At 45.6% G+C, this 19,842-nt stretch overlaps 1 protein-coding gene across 6 annotated transcripts in view; it reads left to right on the top strand.

Annotated features, from left to right (window-relative positions):
- The window catches only part of LOC127034283 (diacylglycerol O-acyltransferase 1-like), a 48,214-nt gene that overhangs the window by 2,140 nt on the left and 26,232 nt on the right, over positions 1 to 19,842 (top strand). For all 6 annotated transcript variants that reach the window (XM_050922977.1, XM_050922979.1, XM_050922978.1 and 3 more), the window contains exons 2-5: positions 6,722 to 6,842; positions 14,317 to 14,404; positions 15,721 to 15,761; positions 17,573 to 17,658. In XM_050922977.1, the coding sequence (XP_050778934.1) occupies positions 6,722 to 6,842; positions 14,317 to 14,404; positions 15,721 to 15,761; positions 17,573 to 17,658 (336 nt within the window). The remainder of the gene's footprint in view (positions 1 to 6,721; positions 6,843 to 14,316; positions 14,405 to 15,720; positions 15,762 to 17,572; positions 17,659 to 19,842) is intronic.

Genomic DNA, 19,842 nt, shown 5'->3' with positions numbered 1-19,842 from the left:
ATCTATGTGGTTAGGCATTCCTTTTTTTTCTTTGGAGTGTGAACATGGGTCATCTTGCTTAATAAGGAACACAGTGAAAATCCAGACAAATTAATATCTGTGCTAAGTAGGTTTAAGTAGATCTTAATGATCTCTGAATGCCAATGATTTAATTATTAAATTGTATTCATGCGGAGGCAGAATATTGGATTTGAATTCCAATGCCACATTCACTTTAGTGCTATAACTCAATAGACCAGAGATAATGCTTCTAGGTGAAAATCACAGTCTTTGGGCCAGAGTTTGGTCTTGGGTAAACAAGTGTAACTCCAGAGTAACTGCACTGATTTAACCGGAGTTACTGCAGACTTACACTGGTACAACTGAAAGCAGAATTTGACGTACTTTGTCCTTGTCTTGCTTGTTTAGAAATTTTAAAATGTTTTACATTTTATTTGGGAATTCATTTTTTTTCTTTGCTTTATTAAACCTTGTTTGCCCTGCCTTTAATTGTGCGCGTTAAGAAATAAAACAGCATCAAAACCCCTGTACTATTACTAAGTGTCATGGAGTCCCCGGGCGATGCTCTGGAACAGCTCCCCACAAAGCCAGTCAGGACTTTGGGGAGCCTCCTCTCCCTTGGAGCAGACTAGTTCAGGGCAAGAAGCTCACACGTCTTCACCTCCTGGGTCTCTCCTTGGAGCATTCAGCATCCTCCGCCCCTCCGTGCGCTTCCCACAGCGAGCCCGCCCCAGCGGGGTACTGGGGAAGCCATAGGGTCCTGCACCCCCCACTTCACAGTCAGACGGGACTCTCAGCCAGCCAGTAAAACAGAGGTTTATTCGATGACAGGAACAGGGTCTAAAACAGAGCTTGTAGATACAGCGAACCGGACCCCTCGGCCGGGTCCACTCTGGGGGGCAGTGAGCCTGACCCCCACATCTGCACTTCACTCCTCGACCCCAGCCAGCTCCAGACTAACCAGCCCCTCCTCTGCTCAGTTCCTTTCCCGGGCCAGGAGGTCACCTGATCCCTTTGTCTCCAACACCTTCAGTTGGCACCTTTGCAGAGGAGGGGCCCAGGCCATCAGTTGCTAGGAGACAGAGGGTCAGGCATTTAGATGCACTGGCCCTTTGCTCTGCCAGATACTTAAGAACTGCCTAGGGGACACTGAGGCACCAACACAGTATTCAGAGAAAACATTAAGAACATTCCTAGTTCATCACATCTCTCCCCCCTTCGAGACCGAACTGAGCGAGGTCACTTTAGCCAGTGACCTGGGGAAGTTCGAACCCACCAACGTTCCCATGGATGCCCCAGCATCTCTCCCATTCCTTGGTGTGAGTTACACCAGGACAGTCCAGTCTCACGCCGTCCCTTAGGTCGGGTGTGCTTGATGGCACTCGCAGGCTGCATGTGGGAAGGTTTATGCGGCTTGAACCCTTTTGCTACCCCAATACCCCTGGGGTTCAAACTGGGATGGAGTCTTCTCCCAGCACTCTGGTCTGAGATTCGGGCTCTCTTGGTTAAGAGCCTCCATCTTGGCCTTGGCCAGCTTTGGGCTTGGGCAGCCACTCCCCACCTTGTGGCCCAGATACAACACCTCTGCCGTCCCCATCTTGCACTTTCCAGCTTTTACCGTCAGTCCCACCTACTTGAGACAGCCCAGCCCTCTCTTCACCTGGGTCACCTGTTCCTCCCAGGTCTGGCTAAAGATGCACGTTATCTGTGTTTGCCAGGGCCAAGTTCTCCATCCCCCTCAGCTTGTCTAGAATCTCCCCAGGCCTAGTCACGGGGTCGGCATCGGACACCATGATGGCTTTAAGCTTCTGATAGCCCCCACAAAACCAGATCATCCTGTCTACCTTGGGGATCAGCCCCACGGGTGAGGCCCATGGGCTGTTGAACGGCTGGGTCACATCTAAAGCCAGCATGTCCTTGACCTCTCTCTCCAGGATCTGGGTTGCTTTCCCAGTGACTCTGAACAGGGAACACCTGATAGGGAGATTGGCTCCCACCTCAGGGAAGAGATCCCCCAGGGGGTCTTCCCCCTTCTCCTCCCAATCCTCCCCTTCCAGGTCCAGGGGTCCCCTCACTCTCTTCCCATACAGCACCTCGAAAGGGAAGAACCCTGTGGATTCCTGGGGCATCACCAGCTGCCTCCCAATTCCCCCCAGTTCTACTTCCCCTTGGGGAACCCATTCCCGGTACAGGAATCCTTTCTCCCGCAGGACTCTGTCCCTGCAGCCTTCCCCAAGGGGGTTTGCAGCGCTGTGGCCAGCAAGTTCCCTCAGCTTCTCCAAGGAGGGATCCTTCCGCGGCTCGGTCTGGAATCCAGCTGCTGGGGCAGGGAGTGGGACCTGCTCCCTCTCGCTGGCTGGGCCTGGGGTCACAGACCCCCTGAGCCCTGTCCCTGGTAGCTCCCTCCCTGCTGTGTAATCACTTCCCAGCAGCACGTCTGGACCAGGCAAACCTGGATGGCAGCCGACCTGCCCTGCCTGGGTGTCCTCCCACTCAGCTGTGGTCTCAGCTCCCCCCATGCTCAGCACTCTCCTTGCTGTTCCAGTGGGGGCAGGCAGCGAGCTCTCTGCTCTGGTCACAGCATCAGAGCCAGCGTGAGCCCCCTCTCCAGTGTGCAGGGGGGCGGGGAGCATCTCTCCCTCCCACTCAGCCCCAGGGGGCTGGTTACAGGTAGGCAGGTATCCTGAGCTCAGCAGCCCCTCCCCACTGCCAGCCAGGTCATTTGCATTTTCACTGACCATTTCCATCCTAGCCAATTGGTTCCCTGGATTTAAATTCAAGCCCTCGGCCGTTACAGGAGCAGGGCCTGGATCCTGTCCCAAAGAGACACAGTCACGCCCCAACAGGGCCTCCCAGCCGATATGCTGGAGAGCCCCAACGACCAGCCAGCCCGACCCCTCCTGGGTCTGCACAGGGATCTGGGCCATAGGCAGGGCTTCTTCCCAGGGACTTTCACCCAGGTCCCACAGCCCCTCAGCATCTGCGGCTGCACCACCACAGTTCTCTCTGTCCCAGGGTCTCGCCACCCCAGGCGTGTTTCCCCACTGACCCCTGGGCAGCCCCCTATGTCTCTCTGCTCTACCATCGCCAGTCCATGCTGCTGCTGCTTCTCCTGCAGCTTTTCCTCAGGCTCTTGGTCTCTCTCACGGTCCTCTCGCCCTCTCGGGCTCTGCTCCCATCCCATCCATCTCCGATCCCCTGATGGGGAACCCGATCGTGAAGACTCGTCTGGTTGGGGACCAGACTCTCGGATTTGCCTGGATGCTGCTTCAGCTGCTCCCAGATCCTCTTGTAGCCCCATCTGGGCCAGGAATCTGCTCCTCAGAGCGGTCCTCCTCCTCCAACTGCACGATTAACTGTGCCTTGGTGAACTTCCCCATGCGTAACCCTCTCTTTGTGCACAGGATCACAATGTCCTTCTTAAGGAGATGGTGGTAGGCCATCACTTCACTGTTCCCAAGTGGCTCTGGACTCACAGGCCTGTGTGCTCTTGGCTCCCCCATGGTTTCCAGGAAGAGCCCCTGGTGTGCCAGCCCTTCTCGTGATCACCACCTCTTTGCCAGGGTCGAGCTGCAGACTCCTTCGCCCCTGGGACTGCTCCTGCAATCCCCAGGGGAAAACCTGTTACTGCAAAAATCCTTCTCTCTCCCAGGGTCGAGCGGCAAGCTCCTCCGCCCCTGAGACTGCTCCCTGCAGTCCTCAGGGGGACCCATTACTCCAACAGTCCTTCTCGCTGGTCACACACTCCCAGAGGTTAACAGCCCCCTGAAACCGTCCCTCTCTGAGCCTTCAGCACGCCTGGTCCTCATTATCCCCCTTTGTTTTACTGCTCCCCAGTCACTTACTGCAAGAAACGCCATTCACGGGGTGCAGTACGTCCCGCCGCTGCCAGTTGTCACGGAGTCCCCGGGCGATGCTCTGGAACAGCTCCCCACAAAGCCAGTCAGGACTTTGGGGAGCCTCCTCTCCCTTGGAGCAGACTTGTTCAGGGCAAGAAGCTCACACGTCTTCACCTCCTGGGTCTCTCCTTGGAGCATTCAGCATCCTCCGCCCCTCCGTGCGCTTCCCACAGAGACCCCGCCACAGCGGGGTCCTGGGGAAGCCATAGGGTCCTGCACCCCCACTTCACAGTCAGACGGGACTCTCAGCCAGCCAGTAAAACAGAGGTTTATTCGATGACAGGAACAGGGTCTAAAACAGAGCTTGTAGATACAGCGAACCGGACCCCTCGGCCGGGTCCATTTTGGGGGGCAGTGAGCCAGACCCCCACATCTGCGCTTCACTCCTCGTCCCCAGCCAGCTCCAGACTAACCAGCCCCTCCAGCCCCTCCTCCTCTGCTCAGTTCCTTTCCCGGGCCAGGAGGTCACCTGATCCCTTTGTCTCTAACACCTTCAGTTGGCACCTTTGCAGAGGAGGGGCCCAGGCCATCAGTTGCTAGGAGACAGAGGGTCAGGCATTTAGATGCACTGGCCCTTTGCTCTGCCAGATACTTAAGAACTGCCTAGGGGACACTGAGGCACCAACACAGTATTCAGAGAAAACATTAAGAACATTCCTAGTTCATCACACTAAGCACAGTAATCTATAAAATAACAGAGCTTTTGTATCATTGGTAACGATTTTATTTTCCTTGTATCAGGGTTTATAGCTATGTTTGTCAATCTGCTCATACAAAGCTTTGAGTAGGTTTTAAAGAAACATGAGCATCAGTATATCCATGGGAAATGGTGATTTGAGTTATTCCCACAGTTTTTGATTACTTAAGCAGAGTGATATTTTTGAAACTCGTTCTGTTTCCCTTCCAACCAAAGACATACTGGCAAATGGACGAGGAATGAATCAAAGGTGTGGGGGGGGATTTTGAAAAATACTAAGCTGCTTTCAGCAGGAGTCAGGGGCCTAATTGTCATCAACATTCTTGAAAATTCCATCCTGGTTTTAGTGTGGTCAGTATTAAAGTTGAAGGGTGGTAACAAATGTAGCCAAGCCAGACTAATCTGAAAAAAAGTCTGAATAGAAGAACAATCTAGGGAATACTGCGATCATGAGACTTTTTTCAATACATGTTAGTGAACACTGGCTCATGATGATTTATCCATGAATTGCAACATTTCTCCCTAGTGGTTTAAAAATTGACAGCCTCAGATTCAGTGTGAAAGAATGATGGCTCTCATCCTCTTTGAAATGTAGCTTTAAGTTTAGGGCCATATTTGGTCCCTCACTGAATTTGTCAGAGATTGACTTTTGTTTGATTTTGAGCCTCTCCAATTGTACCACTCTTACAATTGAATACAGCCAAAGTTTTAGAGTAAACTTGGCTTGAAGCGATGAAAAATATATGGCTCCAAATAGGTTCATATATTTGTGGGATCAGATTAGCAAAATTTGGGGAGCTTTTGAAACATGGGTCCTAGCCTGTCACACCTCCCCCGACCTCCACCTTTGAGTCTGGTTTAATCTGGCACGGCTTGTTGCAAGAGTGAGTGGGGAAGCTGAGTCTGCTCTGTGGAATGGATCATCCAGCTGACCCTTTTTTGTGCAGAGGGTTGGGATTCTGTATGCCACTTTGTTTTACTGGGAAAAATAATAATGAAAATGTATAGACTGAACTGTGAATATAAAAAGAGTGTGTGATTATTAACCATGAACACTTGTTTTTTATCATCTTGTCACTTGTCAACTAAAAATCTACATTTGAATCTTTGAAGATTTTCAATCTGTAGTCTCTTTCAAAATTCATATACATCAAAAAGAGAAAGAATAAAGAAAGAGATTTTGCAGTTCATGACTAACTCACCAGTCAATGTCACTTTTTTCAGTACTTTTACATTCTTATGATCACCGTGTTCTCCATGGAGCCTTCTGCTCAAGCTGGTTTCAGGCTGGTTTGATATTGTTTTGACTGTGTTAACTTCCACACTTGTATTTTGATGAAAATCAAACCTGCTAAAACACCAAATTTGCAACACTTTGTTAAATCTTGTATTATCTATTTTGTTCAAGGAAAATGTCATCAAAAGTGTTTTTTTTAAGTACAAAATGTTGGGCTAAGAATACATTGCTTAGATACCATGGTAATAGCAGCTATACAAAAAACACAGGTAGATAAAATGTAACAAGAGTTTTTTGTGAACTCCAGTATGCTGAAGTTGTGAAAATCCAAACGAACCTGATGTGTTAGCTGAGTAGAAAGGACATACACAGACCAAGGAGCAGAAGGAATATCTGCACATGTGTATGCAAATATGACACCCATACTTCGTCAGTTTTAGACAGTCTCAGGTACATTAAATCTTTGCAACAATGCAATGCACAACTGAAGGGCAAAATCCAACAGCAGAAAAAAGATTCACATACAAATGAAAAAGTCAACATTTTATCTTTTTCCCTAGTAAGATTCCAAGTTTTCATCCACTGTACAGAAAACAGTTGGTATATTTCAGATAGAAGTCTTAAATATTGTGCTTGATTTGTGATGAGAGAGAGAAACTTTGGAATAATATTTCCATCCTTGCACATTTTCCAGAGGGTTGGTATAACAGATTTCAAGAGTCCTTTTTAACGGACAGTTTTGGATGAAGATTCTAATTTACAAGACTGGACTAAAAAAAATTCCGTGTTTAGTTGGGTCATAGGAACAAAGTCTTTGTGCTGAAAGTGGAGGTTTGCAGAGATTGTGAGAAGACAGGATTGTACAAATGGAGTCATCTCTCTTTATAGGGTTTGGAATCAAAATGTCTGGAAAGAGAAAAAAGAAAATTAATATTTCCATCAATCCCGAGATGCCTCAGCCTGAAATGAATGATCCTGAAGTGAGACAAGACGACCCAGAGAGACTGAGGTACAGAGCAAACACAAAGATAAAGGAATCACATAATTTCAAAGAACACTCTTATACTTATTACAGGACTACTCTGAGGCCGTGTCTATGGGTATGTCTACACAATGGGATTATTCCGATTTTACATAAACCGGTTTTGTAAAACAGATTGTATGAAGTCGAGTGCACATGGCCACACTAAGCACATTAATTCGGCGGTGTGCGTCCATGGTACGAGGCTAGCGTCGATTTCCGGAGCCTTGCACTGTGGGTAGCTATTCCGTAGCTATCCCATAGTTCCCACAGTCTCCCCTGCCCCTTGGAATTCTGGGTTGAGATCCCAGTGCCTGATGGGGCAAAAATCATTGTCGCCAGTGGTTCTGGGTAAATGTCGTCAGTCATTCCTTCCTCCGGGAAAGCAACGGCAGACAATAATTTTGTGCCCTTTTTCCCTGGATTGCCCTGGCAGACACCATAGCATGGCAACCATGGAGCCTGTTTTGCCTTTTGTCACTGTCACCGTATGTGTACTGGATGCCGCTGACAGAGGCGATACTCCAGCGCTACACAGCAGCATTCATTTGCTTTTGCATGATAGCAGAGACGGTTATCAATCGTTCTGTACCGTCTGCTGCCATTGTAAATTGGCAATGAGATGACGGTTATCTGTCGTTCTGTACCATCTGCTGCTGTCATGGATGCCCCTGGCTGAGGTCGGCTGGGGGCGCAAAGACAAAAATGGGAATGACTCCCCGAGTCAATCCCTCCTTTATGGTATCTAAAAATAGAGTCAGTCCTGCCTAGAATATGGGGCAAGTGTACTAGAGAACCAGTGTATGAGAGAACCAGAGAGCACAGCCGCTCCGTGTCAGATCCCGCAGAAATGACGAGCTGCATGCCATTTACGGGGGGTGCCCCTGCAACAACCCCACCCGTTGCTTCCCTCCTCCCCCAACCTTCCTGGGCTACCGTGGCAGTGTCCCCTCCATTTGTGTCATGAAGTTATAAAGAATGCAGGAATAAGAAACACTGACTTTTTAGTGAGATAAAATGAGGGGGAGGCAGCCTCCAGCTGCTATGATAGTCCAGGCAGGACATTAAGCGGTGTAGGGGAGAGGAGCCCAGCATCCTGCTGCTATGATAGTCCAGGCAGTACAGAATCTTTTCTTTACACATGAAAGGGAGGGGGCTGATGGAGCTCAGCCCCCAGTTGCTATGATGAAGATGGTTACCAGCCGTTCTATATCTTCTATTGGGAATGACCAGGAATCATTCCTATTTTCACCCAGGCGCCCCCGGCCAGCCTCACCTGAGGTCAGCCAGGAGTACTCAGCAGCTATCAAGCATATTGTACCGTCTGCCACCGGGGAGGGAAGAGGAGCAGATACTGCTCTTTACTGCCGCGGCATCGCGTCTACCAGCAGCATTCAGTAGACATAGGGTGACACTGAAAAAAGTCAAGAAACGATTTCTTTCCCTTTTCTTTCACGTGGTGGGAGGAGGAGGGAGTAAATTGACGAGCTATTCCCTGAACCACGCCGGACAATGTGTTTGAACCTACAGGCATTGGGAGCTCAGCCAAGAATGCAAATACTTTTCGGAGACTACTGTGGACTGTGGGATAGCTGAAGTCCTCAGTACCCCCTCCCTCCCTCCATGAGCGTCCATGTGATTCTTTGGCTTTCCGTTACGCTTGTCACACAGCACTGTGTAGCTTGGAGATTTTTTTCAAATGCTTTGGCTTTTTGTCTTCTGTAACAGAGCTCTGATAGAACAGATTTGTCTCCCCATACAGTGATCAGATCTAGTATCTCCCGTACGGTCCATGCTGGAGCTCTTTTTGGATTTGGGACTGCATCGCCACCCGTGCTGATCAGAGCTCCACGCTGGGCAAACAGGAAATGAAATTCAAAAGTTCGCGGGGCTTTTCCTGTCTACCTGGCCATTGCATCCGAGTTCAGATTGCTGTCCAGAGCGGTCACAGTGGTGCACTGTGGGATACCACCCAGAGGCCAATACCATCGATTTGCGGCCACACTAACCCTAATCTGATATGGTAATACTGATTTTAGTGCTACTCCTCTCGTTGGGGAGGAGTACAGAAACCGATTTAAAGAGCCCTTTATATCGATATAAAGGGCCTCGTAGTGTGGACAGGTGCGGCGTTAAATCGGTTTAACGCTGCTAAAATCGGTTTAAATGCGTAGTGTAGACCAGGCCTATATTGCAGGTGCTACAAGTGGCACAGGAGCGGTGCTGCAGCTATGCCACTGTAGTGCTGTAGTGTAGACCTTTGCTACAGCAATGGAAGGGGTTTTTTAGGGCTGTCAAGCGATTAAAACAATTGTGATTAATTGCACGATTAAAAAAGTCGTGATTAATCGTGCTGTTAATAATAGAGTACTATTTATATACATATTTTGAATGTTTTCCACATTTTCAAATATATTGATTTCCATTACAACACAGAATACAAAGTTTACAGTGCTCACTTTATTTTTATTATATTTTCACTGTAAAAATAAAAGAAATAGTATTTTTCAATTCACTTAATACACGTCCTGTAGTGCAGTTTTTCTATCATGAAAATTGAACTTACAAATGTAGAACTATGTACAAAAAATAACTGCATTCAAAAATAAAACCATGTAAAACTAGAATCTACAAGTCCACTCAGTCCTATTTCTTGTTCAGCCAATCGCTCAGACAAACAAGGTTGTTTACGTTTGCAGGAGATAATGCTGCTCGCCTCTTGTTTACAATGGCACCTGAAAGTGAGAACAGACATTTTCGTGGCACTTTTGTAGCCAGCATTGCAAGATATTTACATGCCAGATGTGCTAAAGATTCATATGTCCTCCATATGTCCTTCACCCACCATTCCAGAGGACATGTGTCCATGCTGATGAAGGGTTCTACTCAATAATGATCCAAAACAGAGCGGACCGATGCATATTCATTTTCATCATCATGAGTTAGATGCCACCAGCAGAAGGTTGATTTTCGTTTTTGGTGGTTCGGGTTCTGTAGTTTCTGCATCGGAGTGTTGCTCTTTTAAGACTTTTGAAAATATGTCTCATCCCAAACAGATTTTGGAAGGCACTTCAGATTCTTAAATCTTGAGTCAAGTGCTGTAGCTGTCTGTAGAAATCTCACATTTATTTGTGTTTTGTCAAATCTGCAATGAAAGTGTTCTTAAATCAAACAACATGCTGGGTCATCATCCGAGACTGCTATAACTTGAAATATGTGGCAAAATGCGGGTAAAACACAGAACAGGAGGCATACAATTCTCCCCCAAAGAGTTCAGGCACACATTTAATTAACGCATTATTCTTTTAACTAGTGTCATCAATATGGAAGCATGTCCTCTGGAATGGTGGCCAAAGCATGAAGGGGCATATGAATGTTTAGTATATCTGGCATGTAAATACCTTGCAATGCCAGCTACAAAAGTGCCATGCAAATGCCTGTTCTCACTGTCAGGTGACATTGTAAATAAGAAGCTGGTAGCATTATCTCCCATAAAAGTAAACAAACTTGTTTCTCTTGATGATTGGCTGAACAAGAAGTAGGACTGAACGGACTTCTAGGCTCTAAAGTTTTACATTGTTTTGTTTCTGAGTGCAGTTATGTAACCAAAAAAAAATCTACATTTGTAAGTTGCACTTTCATAATAAAGAGATTGCACTACGGTACTTCTGTGAGGTGAATTGAAAAATATTATTTCTTTTGTCTATCATTTTTACAGTGCAAATATTTGTAATAAAAATAATATAAAGTGAGCACTGTACACTTCGTATTCTGTGTTGTAACTGAAATCAATATATTTGAAAATGTAGAAAAACATCCAAAATATTTAATACATTTCAATTGGTATTCTTTTGTTTAACAGTGCGATTAAAACTGCGCTTAATCGCAATGCATTTTTTTGAGTTCATTGTGTGAATTAACTGTGATTAATCAACAGCCCTAGTTTTTTTCATTGTTTTAGGTGATCTCCCTCTCCCAATGGCAGTAGCTAGGTCAATGGAAGAATGTTTCCATCATCCTAGACATGTCTACACTGTGGGTTAGGTTGGCATAGCAGTGGCGCTCAGCGATGTGAATTTTTCACATCCCTGAGCACCGCAGGTATGTGAACCTGACTTTTAAGTGTCGACCAGGCCTGAGAATTGTGTCTCTGGATGCATTGTAAGAAATGTAGGAAATCAGCTGCCAGGTCATGTGCCTCCTTTTGTATAGTTTGCCCTTCCATGATAAGAGAGATACCATACTGGGATTTATCATACAGCTTCTGAGAGGGAGTCTTCGGCAGGTTCCAGCATCCAAAAATCAGCGTTGAACAGCAAACTAGATTATAGTTGATTGGTCTTGCTGAAGGAAAGGGAATGGTCTATTGCATAAGTGATCCTGCTTATGCATTGTGAAATTAATTATAATTCCATAATACGTGAGCGTCAGTATAAATTAGGAGTGATCCTGTTGAAGTCACATGGAGTTACAATGGTATACAATGGTTTGAGAGAAGGATCAGACCCATTAGTGAGATGAATGAAGATAAAAATATAAGAACGTAAGTTAGGTAGAGGGCAAAGAGGAGACTGGGGAAACTAGGGGCAAAGGAAAGGCGATGATGGGAAGATATGAAACAACAATAAGGACAGAGGAGGTGGAATACAAAAGCAAGGGGAGTGGGGAATCAAGAGGATAGGCCACAGAAAACGGAGAAGGTGAAAGTCCATCTTACCATAAAGGTTATAGATGAGAAGTGATGCCCCACAGAAGAGGAAAGTATTGCAGCAGTAAATACTGGCTGTTACGGGGCAAACTGATTGACCTGAGCTTATGGTCATGAAACTGGGGGAAAAGCAGGCAGTATCCCATTTTTCTTGGTATTAATCTATATCCCCAAGATCTGGAATCCCAAATCTCCAGGCCAGGATTTCACCCTGTATCATAATGCATGGAATAGGGGTAATTGTGTGCACAGGTAATGCTCATGTCTGTTAGGAGTATGCATAAGGTTGCGAGTTTGTCGTGGAGGTCGCGGAAGTCACAGATTCTGTGACTTTTCATGACCTCCATGACTTCTGCAGCAGCCCATGCAGCTGGCTCTGGGGCTGCCCGAGCAGCTCAGGCAGCTCCTGGGCCAGTTGCATTGGCCACTGCTGGGGAAGTTTCGGGCCCCCCTGTCTCCCCACAGCAGCAGGAGGAGTTTGGGAGTTGGAGGGGGTTGGGGTGCGGGAGGGGGTGAGGGCTCTGGGTGGCACTTACCTTGCAGGGGGGCTCTCTGGAAGCAGCAACAGGTCCCTCCCTCAGCTCCTAGCTCTGTGCGCTGCCTTCACCTGCAGGCACTGCCCCTGCAGCACCCCCCCCCCCAGGCTGCTGCCCCCACAGCACCCACAGCACTCCCCGGGCTGCCCCCCATGCACCCATGGCACCCCTGGCACCCTCCTAGCATCCACGGTGCCCCCCGAGCAGAGCAACCTCCCTGAGCACCTGCAGCCCGCCCCCTGGGCACCCCTCCTCCACAAGCACCCACGGCACTCCTAAGATTTAGTCAGGGGTCATGGGCAGGTCACGGGCCGTTCATTTTTGTTTACTGTCTGTGTCCTGTGCACGAATTTTACTAAAAATACCTGTGACTAAAACGTAGCTTTAGGCATGCACAGTTTTGAAGATCAGGGCCTTAGTGTTTGTCAAGGGTGCTTTGAAGTTATAAGTTACTGTCATTATCCTTCAACCTGAAACTGTTCCAAATATTGGTTAAACCCATTTCTTTCCTTACTGGAACATTTGTTGATAGGAACAATTTGTGTTTCTTATTCAGCCTGTTGGGCTGATGATGGGGGTAGCATAGTTGTAGCAACCAGCCATATTGTATCCTCTGTGCCAGATTTTGCAACCCATATGTTGAGTAGGACTGACAGTACTTGCGGAAGTAGTTCTGTTGGCTTCCTTGGGATTACCTGTGGGAGTGAGTGCTGCTCCGCATGAATAAACATTGCAGAATCTGTCCCTCCTTGAGCAATTTAGCAGCTAATTCATTTCTTGGAGAAAAAGAAGGAAGCAAGGCTAGGAGTCACTGCTGGAGCCTGGGTGAGAATAACAGCCTTTCTGCTGCTTTCTGGACACCTGCAAGGTCCATTAATAATGATTAAGGCTTGTCATCCCCTAGATCCCCAAGCACTTTTCCCTGACAAAAGAGGAACACATTTTACAGCTAGTGAAACAAACCAGGTCTTCTGAATTCTAGTCTAGGGTGGAGTTTCTAGGCCACACTGCCACCCTATAACATTATTGCCTTCTATGGTTGGCCTATAAGATTAGGACTTGCCTACATAGGAAGGAAGAATCCCAGGCACCGCTACAGGCTGGGGACTGACTGGCTAAGCAGCAGTTCTGCAAAAAAAGACCTGGGGATTACAGTGGATGAGAAGCTGGATATGAGTCAGCAGTGTACCCTTCTTGCCAAGAAGGCTAACTGCATTTTGGGCTGTATAAGTAGGGGCATTGCCACCAGATCGAGGGAAGTGATTATTCCCCTCTATTCCGCACTGGTGAGGCCACACCTGGAGTATTGCGTCCATTTTTGGTCCCCCAACTACAGAAGGGATGTGGACAAATTGGAGAGAGTCCAGCAGAGGGCAGTGAAAATTATTAGGGGGCTGGGGCATATGACTTACGAGGAGAGGCTGAAGGGACTGGGCTTATTTAGTCTGCAGAAGAGAAGAGTGAGGGGGGATTTCATAGCAGCCTTCAACTACCGAGTTCCAAAGAGGATGGAGCTCGGCTGTTCTCAGTGGTGGCAGATGACAGAACAAGGAGCAATGGTCTCAAGTCGCAGTGGGGGGAGGTCTAGGTTGGATATTAGGAAACACTATTTCACTAGGAGGGTGGTGAAGCACTGGAATGGGTTACCTAGGGAGGTGGTGGAATCTCCATCCTTAGAGGTTTTTAAAGCCCAGCTTGACAAAGCCCTGGCTGGGATGATTTAGCTGGTGCTGGTCCTGCTTTGAGCAGGGGGTTGGACTAGATGACCTCCTGATGTCTTTTCCAACCCTGATATTCTATGATTCTATGTAGTTCATGGCAAGCTGGGTATACATCTACCCTGCACTAGCCTGCCGTGCACTAAGTGTCCATGTGTACCCTGCTACTATGCACTAAAATTTCCCCAGTACACTTTAATATTCTCCTGTTTCAACGCAGCATACTGCACAACTGAACTGTTAGCGGACGTCAGCAGGGTCCACATGGACGCTTAGTATATAGGAGGCTAGAACAGGGTAGATTTACACCCAGTCCAGCATGCCACGAATTAACTGTTCATGTAGACAAGCTCTTAATTTCAAAGTTTTCTAAGAAGCCACTGAAGAGGAAAATTAAAGTGAGAATATATTTGTCTTTCAGATACTACAGTTTCTATTGAAAACTAAATTTTCAATGAAAATGGAAGCATTACAGTAATTCTTCATTTTTTTTTTCTTAGCTGTCATGTGTTGTGCGAATCCCTATTATCATATGGGAGTGGATTCAACAATTTTCAAGGCATTTTTAACTGGTCTGTAGTCCTATTGGTAAGTGGAAAATCACCAAGTAACTTAGATCGATAATAGATGTTTGATTAGTGTTTCTGAGTTTAAACCCTTACAGGGAGGTGCTGAATAGATTAAAGCTTTCATGATTTACTTGGTAATACTTAAAAAAATGTTTGGTATTTCTTGTCTCGGCTCCTAAATTTAGAGCCAGCAGCTGTCACTTTTTTGTTGTACCAAGTCAGTAACTTTCCATTCTCTTTGTGTTCCTTTATGTATATCACTAACTCTTTGCAAGTACCTGCAGCTTAGAATTGTGGGAAAATGGTGGGTAAATGCATTTTTCCTTCAGGGAGAGGTTGATACAACAGGAAGCCCTGTTTAATGTGGGTCAGCATATTTCTCTAATAGATCCCAGTGAATCAGTGTGTTTCCCCACAGTTTCAGACCCCTGAAGTCAATGGAATTTTGTTGGTATAAATCTGGTGTAATGCCATGGATAGCCAATGCAATATATTTGTTTTGTTTGTTTTAGAGAGAGGACTTCTCTTCTTCCTAGAGAGGGAACGCAAGCCTTGCTCAGCCAACTGAGCAAAGCAATCAGTCCTTTCCTCCATATTCATCATTAGGGTTTAACACTCTCCCTCCCTGAAATTTGTCATCTCCCACAGCAGGCTTCTTGTACTATAATTGAAACTGATTCTCTTCCTACACCAGCTGTGCACAGATGTAACTCCATTATGGGGAGTGACTCCTGACTTACACCTTAGGAGAGAAGAGTAAGATCTGTTGTCTTCCCTGGGATCTATTGAATAGATTGTGGGTTTTTGTCAAGCAGAATAAAACAAATGTCAAATTTAAGAAGTTGGAGTTGGTGATCAGTTTGGGAAAAAAGAGGCTACACGTCTGTCGCATCTTACGTGCATTTAACATGCGCGATTTCAGCTTTATGTGGTCAAAAAAAAACAACAAGAGAGAAAAATAACAAATTTAATACTGTACCTGTAGTGCGGGCGATTCCGCCCACCATTATACTCAATGTAATTTTGACTATACGTGATTTTCGCTTTACGTGCTGACTGCAGAAAGTAACCCCAGCGTAAGATGTGACAGACCTGTATTCTCTTACATAAACTTGACTATTCTGAATGGACCCATCAGCTTCTTCTTAGCTACTCTGGTTTATTCTAATCAAAGGAATCCAAAAGAATGCATTTGTCATCAACTTTTTGGTTTATGTAAAGGAAATTAGTTCTTGCAGACTACAGGCAAGCCGTTTCCAGCTAATCTGAATGCTGATATTTTAAATGTGTTTTTGTGTAGAACTCTGGTGAACTGTGTATGTTTCTTTACTCTAGGTCCTCACACATGTTCACATGAGCCTGGAGAATTTCTTCAGGTAAGTATGTCACCAAAAAAGAAAAGCAGTGGTCATCAGTTCTGGGGAACTTGAATTCTTAGTTGTAGGGGGAGTAGGCGTATATTGACTGGAGTCATTCTGTGATTAATCAGTAAACAGAAAAAGAAACAACTGCATCAAATTTTCCCCTGAACACTATGACGGTGTCCCACAATTGTTTGCTGGACAGGATGGCATAGTGGTCTAAGCTTCAGATTTCAAAATACCTAGATTCTCTAACCATGGTTTCCGATCCCAGCATGATTAACTCAGCCCTTCATCCTTCAGTTGTGGATAAGTTAAGTTCCATGATGTTTACTAAATAATTTAGTCCTTAGAAACCTGTTTGCTCTTCCTGAACATTAACAATCCCATGGTATGTTTCAGCCGAGTACAGGTTTGCCCTGCTGTCCTTCACCAAAATTCCTGGCATCCCCCAGTCATGCTGTGCATCCTTTGTCCACCTGATTGCTACCTTCCACTGCCAAGGTAGCTGCATTTCTGGGCTGCTGTCTGGTTATAGGACCAGACTGTGCTCCACCCTTCTTCCAGTGTCCAAGAATGAGGGAGGATGCACAGAATTTGCTTTACTGACTCCCTGTGTAGGGGATGTCCCGAATCATACTGTGTAGAGCATGCAGCATCCTCTCAAAGGATGACACAGAGAGAATTCCTCATGTGTTCATCTGCCATGTAGACCCTATGCAGCCTCCAAGCCGGAGGGTGCCCACGGCAGAATCTTGTCCATAATTTGTATAATATTTTGGGATCCTTTGGAGTGAAAGATGCTACAGAAGTGTAAGACCATATCTTCAGGTGGGGCTAATTGGTGCAAATCAATTGAAGTCAATGGATCTACACCAATGTACACCCTCTGAGAATCTGGCCCCTTATAATATGATTATGATCAGAACCAGCTCATCAAGGATATTTTGCATTACTGTAGGACCCTTATTTTATGAACTAATTGGGAACCGAAAATTTAATAAAATTGAAATCTGAAAATTACAGTAAGTTAACTGCATACGTGAATGTAGTAATTGTTCAGTGAGTGTCCTTAATAAATGGTAACACATGTATACAGCATGCCTGATTTTGCTTTGAGGGAACTGCCTTCCTTCGCTGCCAGATCTCTTAGTCTTTTCAAACCTGTTCAGCTGCTTGAACATTGGCTGAGGGATTGAAGTCACATTTGGCAGCAAAAAAAAAGGTTCTTATAATTGGCTGTTCATAAAATCAAGGTTCTACTGCATTTGGAAAAACTATTAACCTAGGAAAGGGGGAATGTAAATCAGGAAAACCAACTAACAGGTCCATCTGAAGAGAAGTGAAGCAACACAATCTCGACTTCTTTAGGAGACTTCGAACCTGTCAGTGCATCCTAGCAAGTGGGCAAGACTGGCTAGTGAGGGGGCAGGGCCGGAGTGCCAGGGAATGTGTGCTGATTGAATGCATCTTCTGGGCACATGCCACTTGCAAGGCTCCTGCAGAACTCTCGCCAAAATTTTACAACTGCTCCCTCTGGTGGAATCCCTGGGTGATGATAAACTGTAGTGTCTCTGCTGGAGCAGAGAGAGAATACAGGGGAATCGGATTTCAGTCCTCAAACGCAAAAGTTGGGGGAATCATGCTCTCCATTTTGAACAACTACAGTTGGGAGACGTTTGGGGATTCAAGGTCTGGGGGAGCGAGTACGAGAAATGACACAAGCATCTTTTCTTAGTTTGATAATTAGATAGAAGTGTAGTATCCATGGTTCTAAGTATCAAACCATAAAGTTTCTGCACCACCTCACTGTTTTTCTCTCTCAGATATGGACTGCTATTTGACCCTGTAAAGATAATCTCAGTTTTCCTGAAAGACCCCTATAAGTGGCCAGCAGTATATCTCATTGCTGGTAAGATGACAATGTGCAAATATCATTTGCTGAATACTTAATAGTGTCACTTTTGAATTTAACAACATCCCATGAAATATTTCTATAACGTATTTTCTCTTCACTTTTCTGGATCACAAACAGTGTCCAGTTTTATCATACAAACCCAGATGTGCATTTTTGGCAGAGTTTAAATCCCTCGTAGGAGAGGCAGAATAGCTTTTGGTTTTCTCTTTTTTTGCATATTTCCATATTTACAAGCAGCATTAATTAAATCAAACAAAAGCACATTCAGTGAGAATGCCAAACCAAGGATGAACCTAGCTCAATTATTATGAGTGATGCTTTGAGACTTGGATTTTCCTTAAACAAGGTGTTAAAAATCTATCTCCTAGCAATGAAATCTCAGGGCCAAATAGACCAATGGTATAAGTAGCTGTAACTCCACTGGAGAAGGCAGAGTTGAATCCATTTACACCTATTATGAATTTTAGCTTCTAGGAGAGAGGCTTCAGAGGAAGAGTTTCTGTTCTGTTCTATTGATTAGCCTGTTGCCCTCATCACCATAATGTCTGAAGCCAGCTCTGCACTAGGAATGCTTTGTTGGTATAGCTGTGCTGAGCATTATACAGGCAAAGTGCTGCTAGAATGGTCATAGCTTATAACCTGCGCTTTTGACAATATGTTTCTTTCAGGCCCCGGAGCAAAATATGGGTGAGGGTGAGAGTACGAGTCCCCCAAAAGTGCACTTTTGCCTGTATAACTACTTCTGCATTAGAGGCTTTGCCAGGACAGCTGTATTGATCAGGGATCACACCTTTTCACATCCCTGGCCTACATAGTTATGCCAGCAAAGCGTTGTGGCCTGAGTGCCTTTCAGTGGTGCATTAAGCAACGTGACTAACATCTATCACATGTGATTTGTTCTCTCCTTCCCCTAGGGGAGATTTGTGTGTGCAATGGAGTGCTTTGTTTTGGTAGGATTTTGTTTATGTTTTTAAATGTTTATGCTGTTGAGTATTAGTGTTAGAGAAGGCAGGTCAGAGGAGTGCACCTTGTACGTGGAGCAGAAGGTGGGGAGGTTTGAGATGGTCTTTGGTTCCTGGGGCAGTTTGTTCCACAGTCTGGGACCAGCCCCCTTATGGTAACAAGTTTAATTATCATTCCATCAGAATCAAAGCTCTGATTTCCCCTAATGTGTGTGAGGTCAGTAGTTAGTACAGTTGATCTGATTCTGCAGCTACTGTGCATGCACAGTTCCTATTAACTTCAGAATGGCTATATATCTTAAACCTTCCTGATTTACAGAGCAGTTTGCTGCCTCTTTCCCAGCACGTGCAGATACGCAGAAAAAGTGAGCAGTTTTTAAAATGCTAATCGTTTAAAAAATCTAAATCAGTTCTGAAAATAAAGATCTGATACAATAACCCCACACTCCAGCAGGATGCTGCTGAAAACAGCATGGAATTCAAGTGGATTTTGGCTTTAAGTGGTGTTGGTGTTTTTCACTGTACAGAACGGGAAAAGAGATACTCAGCTCTTGTTATTAGTGAGAACTGCACATCTCATTCCCCACATATGGCACTAAAAATTTAACCATATGGCGCTTTTTGTTTTACATTTTCCCTTCAGCTTCATTATATTTTTTCATATAACACACACTCAACCTGTGGAACTCCTTGCCAGAGGATGTTGTGAAGGCCAAGACTATCACAGGGTTAAAAAAAGAACTAGATAAATTCATGGAGGATAGGTGCATCAATGGCTATTGGGCAGGAATGCTGTTCCTAGCCTCTGTTTGCCAGAAGCTGGGAATGGGCGACAGGGGATGGATCTCTTGATGATGACCTGTTTTGTTATTCCCTCTGAAGCACCTGGAATTGACCATTGTTGGAAGACAGGATACTGGGATAAATGGACCATTGGTCTGACCCAGTATGTCTTATGTTCATATATTTACTCAAGGGTGGGGAAGTGATGATATTCTGCTCAGACTCTGTCCTCAAAACAAGAATCAGTGGATGTTTCTCCTAACATAATTAGCTGTAAAATAGTTAACTGTATTGAATTTAAACTGTCCTTGTCAGGTATCAAAGTTAACATCTCATTGAGATGAATGAGAACAGCTCACACCCCTCTTGGCACTAACTGTTGAAACACCTCTTGCAAAGTCCAGTTTTGGACAAAAGATCTAAGAGGGGTTGT

This window comes from Gopherus flavomarginatus, chromosome 14, assembly GCF_025201925.1.
Source record: "Gopherus flavomarginatus isolate rGopFla2 chromosome 14, rGopFla2.mat.asm, whole genome shotgun sequence".
In the NCBI taxonomy this organism is placed as follows: domain Eukaryota; kingdom Metazoa; phylum Chordata; order Testudines; family Testudinidae; genus Gopherus; species Gopherus flavomarginatus.
The sequence above is the reverse complement of the archived record's forward strand: the minus strand, read 5'-3'. Positions and strand labels throughout refer to the sequence as shown.